General features: G+C 30.2%; 2 protein-coding genes across 2 annotated transcripts in view; one reads left to right on the top strand and one right to left on the bottom strand.

Moving 5' to 3' along the window:
• The window catches only part of LOC128386162 (uncharacterized), a 56,797-nt gene extending 52,081 nt beyond the window's left edge, over positions 1-4,716 (top strand). Inside the window, exons 4-7 of the mRNA XM_053345153.1 lie at positions 2,311-2,673; positions 3,758-3,975; positions 4,060-4,309; positions 4,392-4,716. Coding sequence (XP_053201128.1) covers positions 2,311-2,673; positions 3,758-3,975; positions 4,060-4,309; positions 4,392-4,489 — 929 coding nt within the window. The 3' untranslated portion in view covers positions 4,490-4,716. The remainder of the gene's footprint in view (positions 1-2,310; positions 2,674-3,757; positions 3,976-4,059; positions 4,310-4,391) is intronic.
• Positions 4,717-7,211: 2,495 nt separating this feature from the next.
• LOC128386101 (glutamate decarboxylase-like) lies at positions 7,212-22,126 on the bottom strand. Its single transcript, XM_053345070.1, has 12 exons — positions 21,524-22,126; positions 19,685-19,921; positions 15,912-16,002; positions 15,549-15,655; positions 15,372-15,487; positions 14,548-14,627; positions 14,304-14,475; positions 14,081-14,224; positions 12,910-13,059; positions 12,406-12,455; positions 12,045-12,192; positions 7,212-11,820 (listed from the first exon to the last, which is right to left on the bottom strand). The coding sequence occupies exons 1-12, from the start codon at positions 21,600-21,602 to the stop codon at positions 11,647-11,649; spliced, it is 1,548 nt and encodes a 515-aa protein (XP_053201045.1). The 5' UTR covers positions 21,603-22,126; the 3' UTR covers positions 7,212-11,646.
• Positions 22,127-23,678: the final 1,552 nt, after the last annotated feature.

Below are 23,678 nucleotides of genomic sequence, written 5' to 3' on the forward strand. Positions count from 1 at the left end.
ACTTACAGAAAGAAAAAAATAACATCGAGTGTATTATATTAACAATAGATAATTGATCAAATTACCGTGACATTAATTTTCACATTTTACTGGACAAACTGGACACTCGTAAGTGTCAATGAAAGAGGAGAAAACAACCAAGACCAATGGTACAAATGTGACAACAATCAGCTGTATACCAAATAGTAAACAAAGTAATAGATAAACAAAATAAGGTCAAAGTTGGCACACTTAAGGTCAGAGGTGTTATCGTTTCCTAGGATAATACAAAAAACACATGGCTCTTTTATCCTCTTACCTTTACAGTTTTTTCAATAATAGTCTTTTTCCTTCCTCTCCCCCTTATCTCTCCTTTTTATCCTCCTCTTAGCTCTTCATCATCCTCATCATTTTCATCTTCTTACTTTCTCTTTCTCTTTCTCACCCTCATCTACCTTTTTGTGTCTCTCTCACTCTCATTTCCACTTCTCTGGTATCATTAATTTTACCTTCCACCTCTACTGGTCAATGATTGTTTGCTGTTACACTCACATAGACACAATGTATCAGTTAACCAACAATCAATTCACCTTTTCCGGTCAATTGTTGTCGACAATCAACATCAAGACAAAACAAAACTTTATCATCTGATCATCAATACCTAATATTGATCAGTAAACTGTTTGTCCTTTTTTATTATTAAATTTGTTTACCAAACTTTTTATAATGAAAAGTTTCACACAGGTAATTGATATCAATGTGATGATCAAACAAATAAAATGTTCAATTATCACCAATTTACACTCCGATGGCTTAATTAATGAACATAATTGTTATCCACCAGAATGATTTATCAGTCAAAACAATCAAGATAATAATCAATTTTATCACAATTATTAACACTTAGCTCCATCTATACGCTTGTGTTAACATTGAATCTTAATTTTTGATCAACTCAATTACCATGTTGCTTCAACTAATTGGTTGTTATGAATGATCTAGAATGATGAACATCAAAATCAATCAAGATACAGTTTATCTTAGTTATCTAGAAGATAATTGTATCTGTAATTTTTGGAATGCCCTGAAGGTGAATAGATTGGATTGAATGAGAAAATTCTTGTAATTTCTATGATTAATAGAAGGAAAAAAAAAAATTGTGATAAAAATCGTTCTAATTTTGTAAGATTGATATTAAAATTTAATTTCGATGGTATTTCAAAGGAGAAAATGTATCGATAACACTTTATTGTATCTTTTTGCCTCAAGTTAGAGTAAAGAGTAGGATTAACGACAGGTTAGTTCTTGTAGTTTGGAATTAAGAACTTCAAACACTACCAGGGTAATGAGGAACAGGGGCAGGGCGAAAATATGGAGAACGCCAGTTTAAGGCCATTGGAAATTGTAAATTTCTCTTTTCCATTAATTCATTAATATTGAGAGCGAAAAATAAAAGGTGTAACACATGAAATCCACAAAAAGTTAAAATAAAGGAGACAATAAGCCAATCTCTGTCAAGCTCGGTGTCATTTATGAATTGATAACTTGGTTTAAGTGTGATGGAGAATATTATTAATATGAATGTTTGCACTATGAAGAATATTAGAGTAATTACAAAGAAAAATGCCTGAAGAGCAATTGATTCAGCTAAAACACCGATTGGGTGCAATACCATGCAAAAAAGAGCCCAACTGAACCCAATAGTTATTTTGCTAACTAATAAACCAACGAACATACAATATAAGAAATTAATTGAACTTAAATAAAAAGCGAAAGCCTTGAGACCGGACCATTGTTGATTCCTTTGTCCAGTAAGAGAAACATTGAGAAAATGATTTTATTAATTGTGATCTAAATACTTGTAAAGTTTCAACTTACATGATTAATTTGATGTTTCCTTCTGATTGAAGTTGATTAAAATTACCAGGGAATCGATAATTTAAAGTTGAATTGAATTCACTTCCCAAGGATAGTAAAATTTTCTTGCATTCAACAAGGATTCTGTTAATTTAAGTTCAATTGTTGACTTTTGATTACAATTTAACAGTAAATTTGTTGGTTATTAATTTACAATGGATTCTAAAAATTTATGTCATGTTTATTTTCAATCTGATTGTATTATCTAAATTCAAAAAGCCCGCAGGCAATCAACTGACTAAATTAACTAATGGTCATTAAAATGGACAAAAGTGACTATTGACTTTGTTATTTTCCTTTGTATAAATTGTAATCAGTTGAATTTGGTAATGATTGTTGATTAATTTTGTTTGAGTTTAAATGGTTGATTAATTAGATTTATTTTTTAATTGTTCTAATCTTTTTCCAATTCAGATTTACCTGAAAAAGGTCCAACAATTTCACCGACAACATCAACCATTGGAAATGTTGATTTTATCAATGTTACTTGTAAAAGTGGACCTTCCAAGCCGAAAGCGCGTTTATCCTGGTATATCAATGAGACACCAGCACCTAAACAATATGTTTACGATGAGGATTATCTCAATGTATCCGATGATCCATCAAATGGATTAAGATCATCACAGATTCGACTTTTGTTTCCAATTTATCAAAATAATCCAAAAGATAATTACTATCGACTTCGTTGTGAATCACAATTTGTACAAAGCTTTTCAGAAGTGGCTCAGATATCAATTAAACCTGTAAATCAAAGGTCTAATGATAGTTTTACTTCAGGTGAGTTGATTCAACAATTAGTGATCAAGCAGCTACTTGTATCCTACTCTTAATTAATTGATGAAATTAAACATGAATCAATGTACTCGGCAAAAGTAGTAATAGATAGAGACAGAGAGAAACTAATTAAAACTACTTAAAGTCAATAGTGAATCACATTAGTTGAGGTAATGTAACTTGCAATTGAATCTAACTATTACATGATTGTAATTGCCAATTGCATTTCTGTAACGTTTGATTGCAATTCAATTTAACTGAATTAATTGTAAACTAAATTGAATTGTATTGAGACTTTAGAAGAAGAAGAAAAAAAAATCGTTGCTATTGAACTAACATGTTTACAATTAGTTGCATTTGAATTTCCACTACAATTAACATTGAATTAACTGTTTGCAAATTTAATTTCAATGTAATAATTACATGGTTACATTTTCTGGTACAACAAAAAAAAACTACTTTAATTGAATCAACAATCCTGGTTGATGATTAAACAATTATTAACTATACAATCAAGTCAATCAAATATCAACATAATATTTGATTGTGTCATGTTGATTATAATTGTAACTCTTAACTGTCATAACTTTTATATAAGATTTATATCAATGTATCAAATTGATTGAGATTAACCAACGATCAAGTTTATCTGATTGTCAACATGCAAGAATTGTTGATTCTTGGGTGTAACTCAGATTATCATGACAATATTACTCGGAAGAAAAAAACAACAAACTCTTCGAGACTCAACTATCTCTTCCCTGAATGTTCATTCTGATGATTTCCCAATAGGGAGATGAAATTGGAGTCAAATTATTGTTATCAACAAGAAATCATACAGAAAAATTACCTTGGAATAATAATTAATAATCTCAAGGCGGGATTTCATGTTAATATGTTGATTGATTCTGACAATTGCAGTTGCTTTTTTGTTCTGCCTTTCATCCTCATCCTCATCTTTTTATCATCATCATCCTGTCAGCATGATGATTATGATGATTGTTTTTTGGTGAAAAACTATCATGATTGATTCTGATTCATGTTTCTTTCTGTGGTTTGTTATATTTTTTTTTTATCTCTCATGTAGTTTTTCAAGTGGGATTAATCAGATCCTCATCTGGACGAGGTATTGAATCAATTAATCCAACCAATGATTCAATAATTAACAAGGAAGGAGATTTAAGAATTGAAGGATTAAAATCATCTTATCAACCTCGAGATCGAGTTAATTTAACTTGTCAAAGTGGCAAATCTCCGGTTCATTCAACACCCACAAAACTAACTTGGTTGATTAATAATATCGAGGTGAGATTATCAAGAAATTGGATGATAATCATTTTAATCTTAATCCTTTTGAAACTAATCTTTCACTTTATCTTTTGTCTGTAGGCAACTCGAGATATGATTCAAACTCATCCTATCGATTCATTGAACAATACGAAGCTTAGTTTAATGTTCAATTTGAATCAATCGTTTTTCACTAAATGGTCTGATCTAAATGACCTAAAGCGATCTAAGATTGTCCTCAAATGTTACGCTCTCTATGAGGAGATATTATTTCAATCTAGTAAAGAGCAAACAATTAGGAAAACTCGTGAATCAAAAAGTGAATCAGCAGCAGTTAACACAGCCGATCAAGGTAATCAATCAATTATATTCAATGAATAATTAACTATCCATCTAATCAATTGAATTGTTTGTTTTCTTTTCTCATTTTCCAGTCACAATGGGCTCAGGATCTGGAAACGTTTTACATGGATCATTATTGAGAGTTAACCAATTAATTACCATTTTAATTACTATCATGATTATCCTGTGACCAGAAAATTATAATCAAATTTTAAATTCGAGTCATTAATTTACACACTTGTAAATAGAGTAAATATATTTTTTGGTGGTTCCTCTGAAATCGAAACAAAAACTTTCTTCTCTCCTTATGAAAATTTTCCATCTTCTTTTGCATTCGAGGAACATTCAATTCTCTGTAAAAACTGATTGAGATTAATAAATTAAAACATTTCAAAATAACTAATAATTTCTTAACCAATTCAAAAACAAATTGCTTACAATCAACTGATTGTGTTTATGATCAGAGCATCGCCATCTCGCGTCGAAAACGTAAACTAATATTATCACAAAGCAAATGAGACAAAGTTACAATTAATAATTTTTGGTCTATTTTTTAGATAAGTTTTCAGTTAAATTGTATTAAAAAAACAATGATCGATAAAATCAAATGTATCAACTTTTATGTTCATACAAGTTGGTATATTAATCGATTTTGATGGAAAAAGAAAGGCAACTTTAAAGAGCCAATTTATGAGAACTGTTCACTAATTAGAAGAAAATAGTTTGAACTATCGTAGTGCCGAAGAATCTGGAGCTAATGAGTTTTAGAAAAGCTTAAATTAATTGATCTGTCTAAAGATATTAATTAAATTCTGATCAGATCATGACTAGTGATCTGTTATATGATCTTCTACGGATAATAGAATCAATTTTTTCAAAAAAAGTTCAAGAACTGGTTAGAAAAAGGTCAATTTTAATCATTTGACCTTGAGAATTAAGTAGAAAGTTAGAAAATGGAATTATCTTTTCATTTCCATGTATCTGAAATTCGTTATCATTATTTATCGATATCATTCGAGATCGTCTTTTACTCTTTCTGAATGAACCGCGGCTCCACCGGTGTTTCCTTGGCAACGAAGAAGCTGTTCCAAGATTCTATTGTCGATCTAATCATAATCAATTAGGCCAGTTCTTATAAATGGGTAAGGCTGCAAATGCAGAGTAAAAATTATCGAAAAAAACATCAATCGAACTTCAGTAGCTTCGAATTAAAAAAGAGAAAAGAGATAGAAAACAGAAGTGGTGACTGTGAAAGAGACTCGAGACTTGAGTGGTATGAGTTTTAGCGACACTCAATCGTCATATTAAAAGATCAAGGTCATTCAGGTCACTGGTAAAGTAACGCGTTTCAAGGTCATTTGATGGTCATTTTATGATTTTCCAAGATTATTCATCCTGAGTTGAGATTTTGAAGTTTGTTGTAACTGTCAAGCAGAAGATATTGCAGTTTAATTAAAAAGTTACTGAGATTCTTAAATTAACAATACTTATCTTAACAGTTTACCCCAACGACATAAGAGCCTGAAAACTTGATACTGGTGTTTTCCACATACCTTTTTATGTTAATGACTTCAATTTTCTATCAATTAAATCATATCGATAAATCAATCAAGATTTTAATTGTAATTGTAATCTCATTTGTAATTTAATTCTCATATGAAGATGTTGCTCGTAATTTTTTTGTTTTCTCTATTTCTTCAGGTGAATGCTCCCCCAATGTCATCAGGAAATTGTAAACTAACCAATATCACCAATCTTAAACTAACCAACGTCTCGAATGTCACCTTCAACTGTAATTCTAATACTCCGCAAGCATCCAATCTATGGAATATAATTATTACTATCATCGGATTGTTCAATCTATTTAGTTAATGGTTAAACCTTTAACCGGTAAAATGTGAAAAATGAAAATTTTTGTTTTCAACATAACGGATGTTTTTTTGTTTAAAGTCCAAAGATTGGTCACCAAAATATTCATCATGGCTGATATTAATCCTCCATCTACACCTATTTCTCAATGCTTTAGTAGTGATTTCAAAAAAATCTGTACAATTCTTATCGAAGTGTATAATAATAAAGTAATGGCATCAGTGCGCCTAAATCAACGACAATTGACTAATCAAAACCACTTATTAAACATCCTTCGGCTGGACAAGAGGCCTAATCAGAAGTGGAAAAGGTTTTGACACAAGGAAGGCAGAAAATATTAGAATAGGTGACATTGGGTCCAGGTACATATTCCAATGGATCAACGGCCATGACCAACCTTTGTTAAAAGTATGATCCCAATTACGATACTGGTCTTCGAGCGGTTCAAGCTCGATGTACGGCCGCTCGATTGGATAACAACGAAGCGATTGCTTATCTATTGGAGACTTGAAAGAGAGAACAAAGAAAAAATTTATCAAACAATTAGAATTGTGTCCAATCGATCTCGCCACCTGTTAGCATTCTCGGTAACCAAAAATGTGACCTACTTTCTTGACCGAGAAAAATTTTAACACTTTCGACTGTAATTACCTCGATAGTTGATTGATTGTTGAAACTTTTTTACTCCCAAGTTAACAATTTGATTGTCGACCTTTATCATTCTGCAATTTACATGTAATCATTTTGAATAATGGGTCACTTGACTCCTTGAATTGATTATCGAAAATTTAATTAAATTAGCAACTTTTTTCATCTTTTTCTTTCCATTGAATAAACATCAACTTTTTATTTATGAGATTAAGAAACACTAATTAAATCACCTGGCTGATTAAGTTAATTAAATTAGATTTTATTCGAAATCAAAAATTTTTAGTTCTTTTCTTACTCAATAGATGGAAGTTACTCTTCACTCGATTCAAATTGTGATTGAAATGATTAGTATTCGTTGATATTTCTTTAAATAATAAGTTGAACAATTAAGGTTATTTTTGGGTTAATTAGAAGATTTTATTTTAATTAGATCCATTTAGGCACTCAAAAAGCAATCAAAGAAACAAAGGAAACATCATTTTGGTTAATTTCTAATGATGAGAAACTGTTACAATTAAATGACAATGATTATCAATTTACAATGGTTGATTGTTGATTGTTGAGGAGGACAATTAATAGATAATTTATAAATTACAGAAGAAAATCAAAAGCAATTGGTTACAGTTAATTATCTCAAATATGATCATCAGTAATCAAGAAATTTAAATTATATTTACACAAGATCAAATTAAATTTTGTTCAGATGAAATTGATCATGTTCAAGTTAATCTAATTGTCGAGGTGAGGTCAAAACCAAAACTCTTGATCAATCAGTTAATTGTAATTAAAGTTAACTGACAATTCATTTGGTACATTGATATAATCTAGATTATTAACACAATGCTTTTAATTATTATATAAACAAGTGGATTAAGATTGAAAAAAGGGTTAATAGTTTTCATCTAAAATCAATCAAGTGGATTATCTTGATGAATCATGAATTATGATGGTTATGGTTAATCAAGATGATTAGAAACATATTCATAGAGAATTCAAATTCTGTTTCAGGATAACATGATATAGGAGGAGATTCCAGTTGGAATAGAATCTGATTAAGGCGTGTTTAAACAACCATTTTAGGTTCGATATTATTTTTAGCCACGCCCTCGATTCTAGACGATTTTGATATTTTTTTATTCTTCTTCTTCTGTTGATATTATCATTATGATGATGAAATGATATGAACAATTGAAAGATTTAAATTTATACAAATTGAAAATTGTTATCATCATGTTTATGTTAATTTGATGATCATTTTCATATTTAATTTGTTGATACAATTTGTTGATTGTTTGTCATTAACTTTTTGATTGTTAATTTATACTTTTTCATTGATATGATTTTAGATTCTTGGCTTTTTTCAGTCATCAATTGCATCTTTCATTTATTGTGTCAAATGCAAAGGGATGAGGATGTGGAGGTGATCAAGTTATGGTTGGAATATTTTGTTTGAGGTTATTAATAAGTAGGAGGAATGAATTTTATCATGTAATTATAGTAGAGGGGTGAAGGTTATGGGGATATTATTTCATTTTAATTAGAACATTTCTTGTGAGTCTTAACCTTCGTCTTGTAGGTGATGAAAGTTCTCATTGAAACTAAGTTCAATTTTGAACTTGCTGATTGAAAGAAAGAGCTGATTAAATGTTAGAATTTTAATTGATTTCAGATTGTAAATAGAATCTGATTGATATTTTAAGTTGATCATAAGTTCGAAAAATATGAGAAGTTCTAAATTCTGAATGAACTGATTACTTCTATATTTCGTTCTATTTGAGCATGACTACAGATGGAAAATGTTCATTTCGACTAATGGAAAAGGATTCAGAGTCTTTTTCCTTTTTTCAATCTCTTGAACATCTTTTTTGTGCAAATATGATAATTTCCGTTTCCTTTTAATACACATAATTAGCTCTCTAGTTATATTTCTGTAAACAATTATCATGTTATAAGTTTTTTTCTGATTCCATTGGTACAAGGCCCATGGATTTCAAGGTAACTTTGACTTGGTATTCAAGATTGAATCAGAAACCAGGATAAATTTCAAGGTTATAATCTCAATTCCGAAAAGAAAACTTAATCTCTGATTCCAATCAATTGTCTCTTTTTCTTATTACTCGCTACTATTGAACTCCCATGAATTAAACTTCATGAAAGTATCAACATTTTCTCATTCTCTTTTGTTATTATTATTGCATTAAACTAAAACACCTAAAGTTAATCTCGATCAAATTAATTGATAATTGAATTCTAGATGATAACTATTAACCCTTTAGATATTAGGATTGGTTAATCTTTCACATTTGTTATTACACTTTTTTAATTCCCGATCCTGATTAAGCTTGAAATTAAAGTCTGATTAAAAAGAGAGATGCTAATCCATTTCAAGTGGTTTAATTAAACATGGATTTAAACTAGATGATAATTGTGGCTTTTGGAATACTTTGTCAGAATTAATCAGAATGAATCAGTGTATTTGCTAATACAAAGATTATAACAATAATAGGAAAACGTATTCACATTTTTCTTGGCTACTGAATATCATACATACATATCTCATCTTGTACAACAGCTTTTGCTATAGTTTTTATGGTTGAATGAGATTGAATATGAACAACAACAAAAACTATTACAGAAAGAAGTGGGTATGCATCGAGGGTATGCTATCATATATATGATATTCAACATTTTGTGATATACTGATAGGAAATGTTTATCCAAGCAAAAATATATATTTTTCACTTGTGACTGTTAAGATACTGATATTTTTATTATCCACAATTTATATTACAATAATTTTCTGTTGCAAGTATTTTCCCTGACATAACATTCAGTTTGACTGCAACAATTTACTATTAATTTTATTCTCAATTCTCAGCTTTTTCTGAGATGGGTATTCATTGTTCACATTTTCTATGTTATATATTGGATTCTTTTTCTCTTCTATCGCTCAGAATGCTGAAAATTTCAGAGAGAGAGTCTCGGTTAAGTTACTTTTTTTTTCTCTCTAATATTTTTACCTTTGATTTTTTTTCTGAAATGATGATGAGTATTTAGAATAGAATGATTTAGAGAATGATAAGCATATCGAGCATGGATTTTAAATATTTTTTTCTTTGCAATTCTGATAAAAGAAATATTTTCCATTCTATTTTATCTGTTTACTAGTTTTCTTTTTTTTTCAGTTTCGATTGTGTCGTTTCAATAACATGGAACGAATTGAGATTCACAATAAGTTCAGTTCATTTGATGTTATCATGATACTTTTATTTACATATTGATAAATATTAGACTATCTCTGAATTTGGTTCTGATTCTGTAAGCAAAATAATAAGATATTTAAACGATTCTGATACAAAATTGAAACTCTAGCACTGAATTAGCGACGGATCAAGTTACAAGCAGTTTCTAGTTAGTTAATTGTTTCAATATGTTAGTTAATTGTCTTGGCATTTTGTTTCATCAAGGATTTAACATGTTAGTTGTCTAAGCTTGAATTCTGAACAAACTGTTTGATTAAGACTCAGAATCAGAATTGAGATTATCACATATTGAGCAAGACAAAAAAGAGAAACAAAAATAATCATTTAAACTTTCAGAGTTAATTAATTGTTAATCAACAGTTAGATTGTCAAAGGGAATCAAATCAATTTCAGAAATGATAAAAATTAAGTTTCACTAATCATTATAATCACTGATATTTAATTGTTATCAAGTTCATCATAGTTGATTGATTTCCCTTTTTTGGAAGACATTTGTTTGATTTTGCTGTTAATTGTTGATGATTAAGTTATGATTAGATTACTAAATTGTATACTAATGATATGATACACTTAGAGGAGGATATTGCTTTGTATACACTGGGCAGTAATCATTGTTAATTGTGATAATCAGTGATCAACAAATTAGACCAAGATACAGTCTTAATAATGATTAGTTGATTGAACTATTAGATTTGATTAAGTCTATTAAATTTTACAAAATATTGATTCAACTTTGGTAATTACAATCATGGCTAATCATGTTAATCAATTAACAATCATTTTAACATTGAATTTGTTGATTTATCTTGATTTTTTTTGGTTAATTAGTTTTCACTTTTTCATAATAATGATAATTGTTCACACTTAAATTGTTTGAAGATGAAGATGAAGTTAATGATGATAATGATGATGATATGTAACATAAGGATAAAGCTTGATTGTGTCACAGTAATTAGTTTTTCTTAATTTGCTTGAACTGTCAACCTTTTATGTTGATTGATTAATGTTATCATTATAATCAACTGGTCAACTTGATGTCCAAGTGAAATGGTGAAAACTATTAATGCTCATCAAGGTTAATCCTTAATTGAAAGACTCGAGGGGCAGTGATTTACAATGACCCTTTTCGTAGTGTTCACATCGAAAGGCGGAATAAGGTTATAGTTATTCAGGGAATTGGGAGGTCAGAGGTGGACACAAGGAGGTGGGGAGGATAAGATAATGGAAAAAAGTTCTAAACCACTGAACATTAATTCTTATTATTATCTCATTTTCATGTGACTAAGATGATGATTTTCATCGAGATTAAAGAGATCAGGATTAGATGAAGGGAAGTAGGAAGAGAGAAATAGGAAATATTGGTCAACAGGGTGATGGTCAATAATGAAATAGAGTAAAGCAAAAAATAGTTATCAAGACAAACAATCAGTAAGTTAATTTATGTAAATGATTAAATTTCAAACTCGATTCTCTATGTTGATTGGTTTTCGTTGGTTAATTTTTTTTTTTGAATTATTTTTACGTTTGTTTTGGTTTCGCGTGTTGGTCATGATAAATGTCCACTTTAAAGGTCGTGACCCATTCGGTCCATCTCGGAGATTAGGTAGTCAATATCCTTCGATTTGACTCCCAAATTTGAGATGATGTTCCGGAAGAAATTGGGTTTGTCACCGAGCGGTTGATAACCCACCATGAGAGTTCCTTCATTCATCATTCGAGCCTTCAAAAGTGGGGTAATCTGTTCAATTGGAATATCAAACAGTTAAGATTAAGAGGGTGAAGAAAATGAAATTCAATCTCTTGCTAAGTTCATAAGAATTTTCAATTTTTCTGAAATTCGATTAACTCAATTTATCGAGTCAATCAAGTTTATCATCAATGTAATTGGAAACTTTTTCACTTTTCTATTCCTAAAATTGTTCATTATGATTCATGATTAAAATTGAATAACTTGATACTTACTCTTCCCAATTCAAGTTCCCATTCACGAGTTTTATCAACACCACGTAGACGAGTTGGAACATACCAGAAACAGACATTAACACATTCCGGTTCCGGCCAAATGAGATGAAATTTATCTTTCTCCTCTTTCAATCTTTTCACCAGATAACTAATGAATAAAGAAACACCATCATGGATCAAGATAATAAACAAGAATGATACAGTTATTAATATTTTCCCTCATCTTCCGCATCCTTGTATATAAATGGATGATAATATGTAATAATAACAAGGAAAATAACCTTATGCTTAAAGTAAACAAGTTTCAAGTTACTTTCAGTCAACTGTGATTATCATCATGATAATAAATTGATATACTCACTCTGTCATATCAAATAGATGGTCAATATGCTTCTCGTAGCCTGTGTCACCCTGTAAGAAATGAGAGAGAATAAGGATGATATTCAATTTAATTAGAACTAGAGAGAGAGAGAGAGAGCGAGGGAGAGGCTCAATGAAGGAGGTGGAAAAACTGAGATGAGGATAAATCAGGAAGCGAATCTTTTTTTGTTCAATTCTCTCTCACTCTCTCACTTTTTGTCATCTTCTTTCAATTCTTGTTGATATCAAGATGATAGTTTTCCCGGAAGTGGTTTCTTTTACACTACATTTTCCTAACTTCATTTATGTAACTTTAACTCCCTCTTGTCCTAGTTTTCCGTTTCCGTTTATTTCCTGATTAAACTAACATCATTCACGAGTCTTGTTATTGTTACTTTAAATTAGATTATGGTTACAGTTTAAACAATCAATACGTGTCATTGATTAGATTTAAAGTTGATTGAAGAGGATGAAAATTGATCTATTGATTTAATTGTTGACTTACCTTTGATCGCCACATTAACCACAATTTAAAGATATCATTGTGTCGTCCGCACTGGATGACCTTGTCGCCAGTGTCATAAGAAACATCATAGTGTTTATCTTGTTGGAATAAGTAATCGGCACACATTTGATTACAATCAATTAACAATTTCTGTGATAATCCATAGATTAAGAATCACAATTAGATTTAAAACAAAATATCAACCAAACAGATTTAAAGGTAATGGAAAAGGCAACAACAAATTGCTACAATTAATCAATAATAATACGAAAAAGTAATCAACATCAGCTGATGATGATGATGATGATGAGTAAGGATGAAAAATATTACATGAAGCAAGAAAAAAATAGTAACTGTAATATCAAGATAATAAGATATTAGAGAGAGAGAAAGAAAGATGAGGATGATGATGATAAGAAGGCGGAGGATGAAGAAGATGGAAAGAGGATGAAAAGAAAGAAATTTTTCTCTCTCGTGGAAATAATAATAATGATGAAAGAGAGATGATGATGATGATAAAAAAAGAGGAACCAAGGGAACGACATTTTGATGATGTTTTATATCTGCAACACATTGGGATGAAATGAATTCCTCTGGAAAAGTGGGTGGATGATAAAAGGCAAAGAAAAGGGAATCAAAGCAAACAGTGAGAGAGAGAAAGAGGGATGAGGATGGAGAGTGAGAGGTGGGAAAGATGATGATGATGGTGGAGTGGGTGAAAGGGATTTCCCTCTGCTAATGTTTCCACTTGACTTATGGTAAAAGCGTCAGCTGCTTATGCTTAGTTATTATCATTTCCTATAAGAATCTATGGATTCCCAATGTCTATGGTAGTTTACTGATCCATATTATTTAAAAGGCAACTGATATTGACTTAAATAACATTCAATTTGTTCAATTTAGGGTGAGTATTAATACAAAGGAAAAAATTAGTGGCTACAATTTTCATCTAACACTTTCATCATTCATCAAAATCATCATTAATTATTATGGTTCAATTAATCTACTCATGAGATAATATTCAAGATTAACGGGATAAGATTGGTGAAGGATAAACAATAACTTTTGTTTGGGGATTATAATCCTACTTGTTGTTGTTGTTGATTTTACAATATAATCTTAGTGACTTTGTTGATTGTTGTCACTAATTGTGATTGTGTTTTCAACTCACATCTCGTTTAAAATGAACGGTTGAACATTGGAGTAAAGTTCCCATGAGTTTATGTGGATTCCATGTAACTGATTGAGCTCTTTCAATTCCACCCAATCGATGTCGGTGTTTTCGTGATAATAAACAACCACCACCCCAAGCAGCCTGTCAATCAAATGGATAATAATATATTTCATTGAAAACTTTTCTTTCCCCAGGTAAATTATGGACATATAATACTTACATCAATGTGTAACCACATATTATACTTGTCACAAATATCTGCTAACGGATTAATCGGATCAAAAGCACCCAAAACTGTAGTACCACAGGTACAGTTGACAAAAAAAGGTCGATGTCCCTTTTCAATTGATTCTTTAACAAGTCTTTCGAGTTCCTCTGGAATCATTCGTCCACTTTCAAGTGATTTACATGATTATTTACAGTTAGAAAACCACAATTTAGATTAACATTGAATTGAAACTTACTTTTTATCACAAGGAACTTCAATTACATTATCAGTACCGAATCCGCATGTAGCGCCTGCTCCTTTGGTTGAATAGTGACTCTGATTGTTAGAAGATGAAGAAATTGGTTAATCGATTGATCAGTAAATTGTTGGATTATGATGATGATAATGATTAGTAGAAGAAGAGAGAGAGAGAGGAATTGAAATAATAACACAGGAAAAGATATTATGATGATAACGATGTCAATTAGTCACGATCTGTCCATCATCACATGGAAGACATTCAAGTTGACATGATGATTAGGATGAAATAATTTATTGTTTGTCTCTCATTCATTTTAACAAGCAAACTGAATCCTGAGTATATTCAGAAATTGGCTCATTGGAACTTCATTCAATCCGAATCACAATTTATTATCATTGTTATTTGTTGATCATCGGAAAAGATATGAAAAAATATTATTAGTATTTTCAGACAAACAATATTACACATTAATAGTTACTATTGAGTCAATAATTTACCGTTATTATTATTATCGTAAATTGTTTCTAATGATTCAGATTCACTAATTAGACTCCATTTTGAAGATATTTTCACCTTGCCTATTCATTTTATGCTCCATTTTCATATCTCCCTGTTGGATTCATTTGAAATCTGAGTATTATGTTTATCTCAATCATCTGATTACCAAAGAATCAGATTATCATTATTAACTTATGAGTGTCATTTGATTGTAATGATTTGTTTTCGTTTTTCATTGATATCAAATTACATTATCAGCTAATCATCATCACTATCATTCATCTTATTGATTGTCCTTCAGGTACAGTTGACAAACTTACATGTTCTGAGGTGAACAGAATCAATTGAGGTAAAGCTTTAAGGCCTTTTGTCTTGTATTCGGGAAACATTGTATGTCGAGCGACAATAATAGCATAGAGATTTGATACAGCGCCACCTTAGATAATTAAGATAATAGTAATTAGATTGGATTAGCTGATTGAGTTTTAATTGTTTACCTGGAGCCAGAATTGAATCTCCATCGGGAAAACCAATGATCGATCTCATTTTTTCCAGAACAAAGTGTTCCATCAGTATGAATATTGGAGCGATCTCATAAGTGAACCTTGGATTTAATTAAGAACCAAAACAATTAGCAGTTAATCACAATTGATTATTCAATTTATTTGATTGTAAGAAAATAATTGTTTCACTTGTAATTAAACTTTGTTGTATTCAATTTGTTTTGTTATACAAAATGTGCGTTCGTGTTATTATTGAAATGAAGCTAATCAATTGATTTGACAGTTTAAATTTTGGTGACAATTTAAAATTCTGTTGACAATCAAATTAATCAGATGATTAAATTTTCAACAACTTACATGTTGGTATTTGCAGTCGCTGTTAACCATTCACCAGCCATTGAAACAATATCCAAACCACATGAAAGTTGATTGAAATAATGAGGATGTCCTGTTGATGATTAAATCAAAATTAGTAAATTGTTGTGTCCAAATTCAATCCATTCAATTAAATATCAATAACCAAATGATGATGAATTAAGTTTCTTTTCAGTTAATCAATGTGTACACATTGTTTACTCTTTGATTGCATATTCGGGGTTAAGAAGAGATTAAGAGGATTAAGTAATTTTTCATGTTAATCTACTTGAGATTAACTAGTAAATCCATCATTTTTTGTGTCTTTTTTTCAACTGATCATTTGTATCAATTTTATCTCACTTATTCAGGAGTTTTTTTTGCACTTCTCTTCATGATAAATATTAAATTCTGATAACAATCAATTCCCATAAGATATTATTGTCAACAATTTAATAGTAACTTAAAAAATGATTTAATCTCTGGTGGATATTGAAAATTGTGTAATCATTTGCTCCAGGGGATGGATTAACTTACTAATCAGTTGGTGCAATGAAAAGTCATGTTATTATGTCAACAGATTAGCTTAAGGGTTGATCAATAGCCTGAGGGTGTTAAGATTAGCATCATCATCGGTAGGAAGATAATCAACTGATTGAGGTTGTAATTACTTTCTCAATTATCTAGGTGATTCTTAGATAATTAAACGAGAGTTAATTGTAATTTTAGCTGATAATTAGTGTGTAACCTTTAATTGTATGAAGAAAAAAAAACTTTGATGATACAAAATGATTCGGATAAATGATTGATACGCATTCTCAGTTAAATTAAATGTTCTTGACTTTTACCATTTAAAGTTAATGGTGAAAATAATCAATTTTCCAAGGTGTGTATTCACTGTAAACGGAAGTAAACAACATTTACTATCTGAGCTGAATGTGATTCTCTTATAGGTCAGGGTATTATTATCAACATGAAACACTGAGAGAGAAGCTAAATCGATAATCGATTGCAGAGAAAGAGAGGAAAGAGGAATATATTTCATGGTCGAAATGTTTGTAAGTATTTTGTTTAAGGTCAAATGTAGAGCAATATGGATGCTGAGAAGAGGAGGAAGATGAAAGGATGATGAAAAGTAGGAGGAAAAGATGATGAGGATGAAGATGAAGATGAAGATGAAGTTAAAAAACATTTCCGTTTCCAAGAGAATAAGTTTTTTCCAGCTTACAGGGATTAATGTGATTCTATGTAATTTTTTGCCTTCTTTTTTGTTACCAAAGGCATTTATCTTCTTACATTGTTGTTGATTCCTCATTTTTTGTTAATATCATAATTTTATGCTGGTTCATTGGAATTGAAATGATTCCATGGTGATTCTGGATTCTCAATCAATTCTGCTTCATATTCAATTCCAAGGTAACTTGAACATAATCCATTCATCTTCATCTTCATCATTATTTGTAAAGTAGGATAAAGGGTTGACACTGATGATTATCTTCCGTTATTTGTTGATTATATCTGTAAATAGATCAAATGATTTGTTGATTGCTTTCAATTGCGATTTGTTGTTAACAACAAAAGAGGAAGATAGATGAAGGTTTATAAGAGCGATGAGGATTTTTCACTCCCAGTGAGTTTATCGGATGAGAATCAATGACAATCATTGAATTGATTGAGCTAATCACTTGATAAGTTATGTTATTTAGGCTAATAAGTTAAACTCGATATTGTTGATAAACAATCATTGAATTGCGTTCATGATGAAATTGAAAAAGTTCAGTATCACTGATGATGAAAAACATTTTTCAAAACTTTATGTGAACAAATTGATTTCTAATGATAATCTAAGGCAATTTGGTGTTGAAATGAAATCGCAGAGACAGAATTCACTTTTTTTGTCATCACCATGGGAAGATATTGAAGATACACCTTATGTTATCCATTAGATGAGGATAGAAACATTGAAGGATATTCAAGGTCTCAATATCTATTTGGAAAGTTTGTATATTCTTGGTGATAGATTCAGAGTTTCGGAGGAAAAAGTAAGAAAAAATTTCTTTGCTTAAGTCAATGGGAATTTCTGTCAAAACTGAATAACAAGTCAACTGTAATTGGATAACCATGTACATGAGAATACATCTCAAGTATAATAATCTACTATTATCTCAGCAGATTAACTCAAGAATCAATGGACAATGGATAATATTCAATTCGAGATAAAATCCTCGTAACAAGAGAGAGGATAAAGAAACAATTGATTAGAGATGAAGAAAAATAGAAGATAAAAAAACATCAAATTCTGAGTCAGAATTATGATGGAAATAATTTTTCGAGTTATTCTATTAACTTTCATCTAGAATTTGGTTCGAACTGAATGAAAAATCTCCACGATTCTTATTGAAACTTCACACAAGATCCAAAAGTTTTTTCTCATCTTCTTCTTATAATGAAACTTGAACATCTCATTATGAATTGTCGCCATCATGATGGTAATGATTAAATCTGGTGAACATTTTGAGAAATTAATAATCTGTGATAACTCAAGTGACAAATGTTGATATAAAGTCTGAAGGCTTTTTCATAAACTAGTTATATGATATTAATGTTATAATAATGGTAACACATTCAAACAAAATGGGAACTTTGATAAGTTGATTTCACCCCCTGAATATCATATTACCCCAGTTAAAGATTAACCATCATCTAGAATGATGATAATAACCCAGAAATTATGAGATTAGTAAATGAAGGTTATAATATTAAACCTATTCCAATAACAATAACAAGTTAACTCAATCAATGGGAACATTTTGATTGTCATATTTTGATAATTACCTTTTCATCAAGATCATCTTGAAATAACAATTCTCGAGATTTCATTTGGCTCAATGTTGTTATTAAATTTTATGTCATACCCTCTTCTTAATATATTTATATTTGTCATCGATGTGTCAGTGATAGATATTAAATCTAAGCCGATTACTTTTTTTCTGTTATATTGAATCCGATTCAATGATTTTCTTCAAGAGTTTTCATGAATTGTCGTGAAAAAAACTCCATGAAAGAGATGATCTATTATTGGAACTCATGAAAGATGAACATTAACTTTGATTCTGAATTTAGTTCAATCAATTCTAATTCATTGAAATTCAGCTCTCAGGTTGATGGATTCAACTAATCCTCGAAATTGTTATGTTCATGAAGAAAAGATTAAGCAATGATTAAGAATCACAATTAGATGTATTAGAATCTATTACTCTTTGGATAATTATTGGTTCGGTGTTTTTTTCTTCAGATTCTTCTCAATTTCAAGCTATTATTTCAATATTATACCTTTAGTTTGGTGACTTGGAAAGAGGATAATGATGAGGATAAGGAAAGTTTTTCCTTGCAATTTTCTATGACATTAACTGCAAGGTTTACCATCAATCTTGGAGGATCATCTATGGTAGACTGATCAACATGATCCTTATAAAAGGGACTCGAAACTTTATCCTCCTATTTTTACCTCTCCATCTTCATCTCCTCCTTTTTTGTTCCTCTCCCTGTCATGAACATTCAGCTCATAACAATCATCAGAAAATTATTGAATTCTCATCTTTAACTTTCTCTCAATGTTGACTTGACTTTTTCTTCTTGTTCATATTAGCATTTCATTCATAGAAATGATAAAATCGGTTGGATTTTCCATCATCAAGTCAGGTTAAAATTCATTCAAATTTGATTGAGTTTAATTGAATGTGATTCAATTGTGATTAGTTGATTGTTCAACTTACCTGTTTTCACTTGATACTTTAAACATTGTTTACAATCGTTTAATATTTGCTGGATATTTTTTGGATTCTCTGGAATTGTGAAGTCAAACAATTGTTTCATTTGATTGGGTTGGTGAAAATCAATCACTTTGGTTGATCGGTCATTTGACTCCTTGATAAAGTCCAGTAAAATATCAACGATTTTCATTAAAAACTCTCTGGTCATTTCATATCCATTTTCATTGACTGGAAGTAGATCTGTTCAGATGATAGAAAATGGAAAATTAATTAAGAAAAACAATTCAAATCTAACATATGAAAATTCATTTCCATGGTTGATTAATCATTCGAAAAATTTGACTGTTATCACATTTATTCAGGGAATAAAGGAAAAGTAAAACAAAAAATTCCGAGTAAATGTCAACTCATCATATTCTTAACATTCAATTTCCCTGTGAAAGTGACGCAATTATCTCATAATGTTTTCATGATAATGAACAATTCAAATATCATAAGCAAAAGCTGTTACCTTAGTTTAGCATGGAAGTGTTTGATTTAACAGGGAGAATATTATTTTCTCAAATATATGCCCCATTCACCATGATAAAAGATTCAACTGAATACATGAGACATACTAATGATATATTCTGACTTTAAGTGTAATTTGAAGCTCAATTAATTTGCAAATAATGATAATCTCAATTGTAACTGGAGACATTAGATTAAACTTTTTTCCTGATGATTTATTGTTACAGTTTTGATTGAAATTCATATTTTATCAAAGTGATATTTTCATTATTATTGGTCAACAGATTATGATAATTAATCAACGTTTAATTAAATTCAAACTGCTGTTATCATGATAATCATGAAGGGAATTTGTTTTCATTCAAAATTCTTAATCTTAATCACCTTTCATTGGAAAGTATCAACTGTAATCAATTGTGATGAGAAGAGCGGAGTGAGTGAAATGCTAATCATACGGTAGGAAGAGAGAGAGAGAGAGAGAGAGAGAGAGAGAGAGAGAGAGAGAGAGATGGGATGGTGAATGATGATGAGGATGAGGAAGAAAAGATCATCATTTTGTAGGCTTTTATCGTCACATTAGTTCATTTTTATCATCGATCTTGCTGATCTCCTTTTTTGTCCCTATCAAAAGGATCATTGATCAGATGATGAGGATGTTGGTGATGATGATGCAGGAGAAAAGGAGGAAAATGATGATGATGAGAAAGAGTCAAATGTAACCTCTAATTAGATACTTATTTGCTCTTCAACCTTATCTTCATCATCTTCTTTGCCTCTTTCACCTTGGAGACTATTTTTTATTTCTTTCAGATTGATTGTGGTGACATCTTATTGTGAAATCTCATTGTGTTTGACTCATTCAATTGATTATCTTGTTATAAATGGTGATGATGATGATGATGATAAGGATGAAAACAATATTACACAAAGAAAGATGAAGATTCATGATGATGATATGTGTTATTGATAACAATCAATTCCCATTGGAAGTCAAATCAAACTCATCACCATTAGATTTCAATGTGATCATTTTATGCTTCATTTACAAATCATTTGTATTATTGTTTATCTCATCTTTGTGTTTAACTGATTGTACGAAATTAGCTTAATTGATACGACAATTTTCACCAATACTTGATTGTAACTCTAACCAATAGACTAACTGATTAACAAGAAAAAATTATCATTAGAGTTGAATGGTTACAATTTGTTTTTCTTTGATTAGTTAATTGTTTCATATGATAAGTTGATGATTAGATAAATTTAATAGGATTAGAAAAATTAATTTGCTAATCCAATTAACCTTGTAAATTGTTTTAGTTAATCACTTACCTGAAAATAAAAGGTTACCAATATCTTTGATATCAGTTGTTTCCTTATTGTTTGAAATGGTTTCCTTTGTTTCGTTCATTGTGATTAAGTTAATTGTTGATAATCTGATTGATTTAATTACACGAGAAAATTTGAATCAAGTCACAAACGAATAACTAAATTAAAGTTAATCAACTGGACACAATTTGATGAATAAATATTTAGTTACCAAACTAATAATAAACACTCAGGAGAGACAAGGTGATTAAGGTTAACCACCAACACACAGCAATTAAATTAAATAATCAACAATCAACGGAGAGAGGAAGAGATGAAAATTGAATCACTTTGGAAAGGGAAACAATTGTAATCACTGATTGACAATTAGCTAATGATAAATGATTTTCTTTATTTTAACAACAATTAAATGGCAGGTATTTTGTTTGTCAGGCAAAAGATAAACAATCTTAATCTTATCAGGTAATAACAGGTTGAAATAAACAACAATTTAGTTAGAGTAACAATTAAGAATCAACAATTAAATATAATCTAATTTGTGTAACAGTTTTTTAGGTGATAATAGTTAACATGGTGAAGTGTTTGAGTTACAGTGAATTCGGAGTGAAGGTGGAAAGTTGATATTATCCAAAGGGGTGAGAAGAGAGAGAGAGAGAGAAAGAGGAAGGGTGGGGTGGGTTTCGTTTACTTCGTTCCGTTCGAGGAAAAAGTTTCCGCCTTCTTTTAGCGAACACCCACTTCCGGATTTATTGGGAATTCACTTTATCCTTTTCGTGTTTTCTTTTCCAATATTATCATTATTACTTTTTTCTTGTTTGATGAAACTTGGAGTTAATTGTTCCTTTGAGGGGAAGAGATGAAACTTGATGATGATCTGATTTCTTTTTCATATTTTGTTGTTATGATTTCTTTTCAACTGATAACCCTCACTTCCGGTTATCTTTTATTCTCACAGTGTTTGTTCAAGAAGTTTCATCTATTTGGGTGGAGTTTGGAAGAACTAGAACTCGATATGATTGGTTATATTCGAGATGACGTAAAGTTCAGATTCTATCCAATCAGAGAGAACTTTTTTCTCTCTCCTTCGAAATTCTGTCTTTTTCCTTCCCTTTTTTTCATTCTTTCTCAATGTTACGCTTTCAGGATGAACATTTGAGAGAAATGATTAAATATCTGAATGAAGTTATTTGAGGATTTTGATGCGTCGATTTGCTGAATGAACAAATTGAAATAAGAAACAGATACAATCAAATGTATCAACTCTTATGTTCATACAAGTTGATATATTAATCGATCTTGATGAAAAAAAAGGCAACTCTAAAGAGCCAATTTATGAGAACTGTTCACTAATTAGAAGAAAATAGTTTGAACTATCGTAGTGCCGAAGAATCTGGACCTAACGAGTTTTAGAAAAGCTTAAATTAATTGATCTGTCTCAAGATATTAATTAAATTCTGATCAGATCATGACTAGTGATCTGTTATATGATCATCTACGGATAATAGAATCATTTTGTTCAAAAAAAGTTCAAGAACTGGTTAGAAAAAGGTCAATTTTAATCATTTAACCTTTAGAATTAAGCAGAAAATTAAATTTTGGTGGCTCTCACTTCGAGTGTCCATTTCTGAACAAAACGATAAGATACTTAGTGGACTATGAAGATCTACTGTATTGTCAGTCAAATATGAATACGAAAAACTTTAAATTGTTCAATTATCAATTCTGTTATCGAGATTTCAATGTTCAAACTTTCTCCTTCTAATTAGTGAACATTTCTTAGTGGAAAATCTTATTCACTGAAAATGGAATTATCTTTTCATTCCCATGTATCTGAAATTCGTTATCATTATTTTCTCGATATCATCACTTCGAAATCGTCTTTTACTCTTTCTGAATGAACCGCGGCTCCACCGGTGTTTCCTTGGCAACGAAGAAGCTGTTCCAAGATTCTATTGTCGATCTAATCATAATCAATCAGGTCAGTTCTTATAAATGGGTAAGGCTGCAAATGCAAAGTAAAAATTATCGAAAAAAAACATCAATCGAACTTCAGTAGCTTCGAATTAAAAAAGAGAAAATAAAGAGAAAACAGAAGTGGCGACTCTTGTGTCTAATTTTCGCTTCCAAATGGATTGAAATAGAATTTGAAGCGGTGACA

The sequence above is a fragment of the Panonychus citri genome, unplaced genomic scaffold (assembly GCF_014898815.1).
Source record: "Panonychus citri isolate SS breed McGregor unplaced genomic scaffold, ASM1489881v1 Contig00063, whole genome shotgun sequence".
Classification (NCBI taxonomy): Eukaryota; Metazoa; Arthropoda; class Arachnida; order Trombidiformes; family Tetranychidae; genus Panonychus; species Panonychus citri.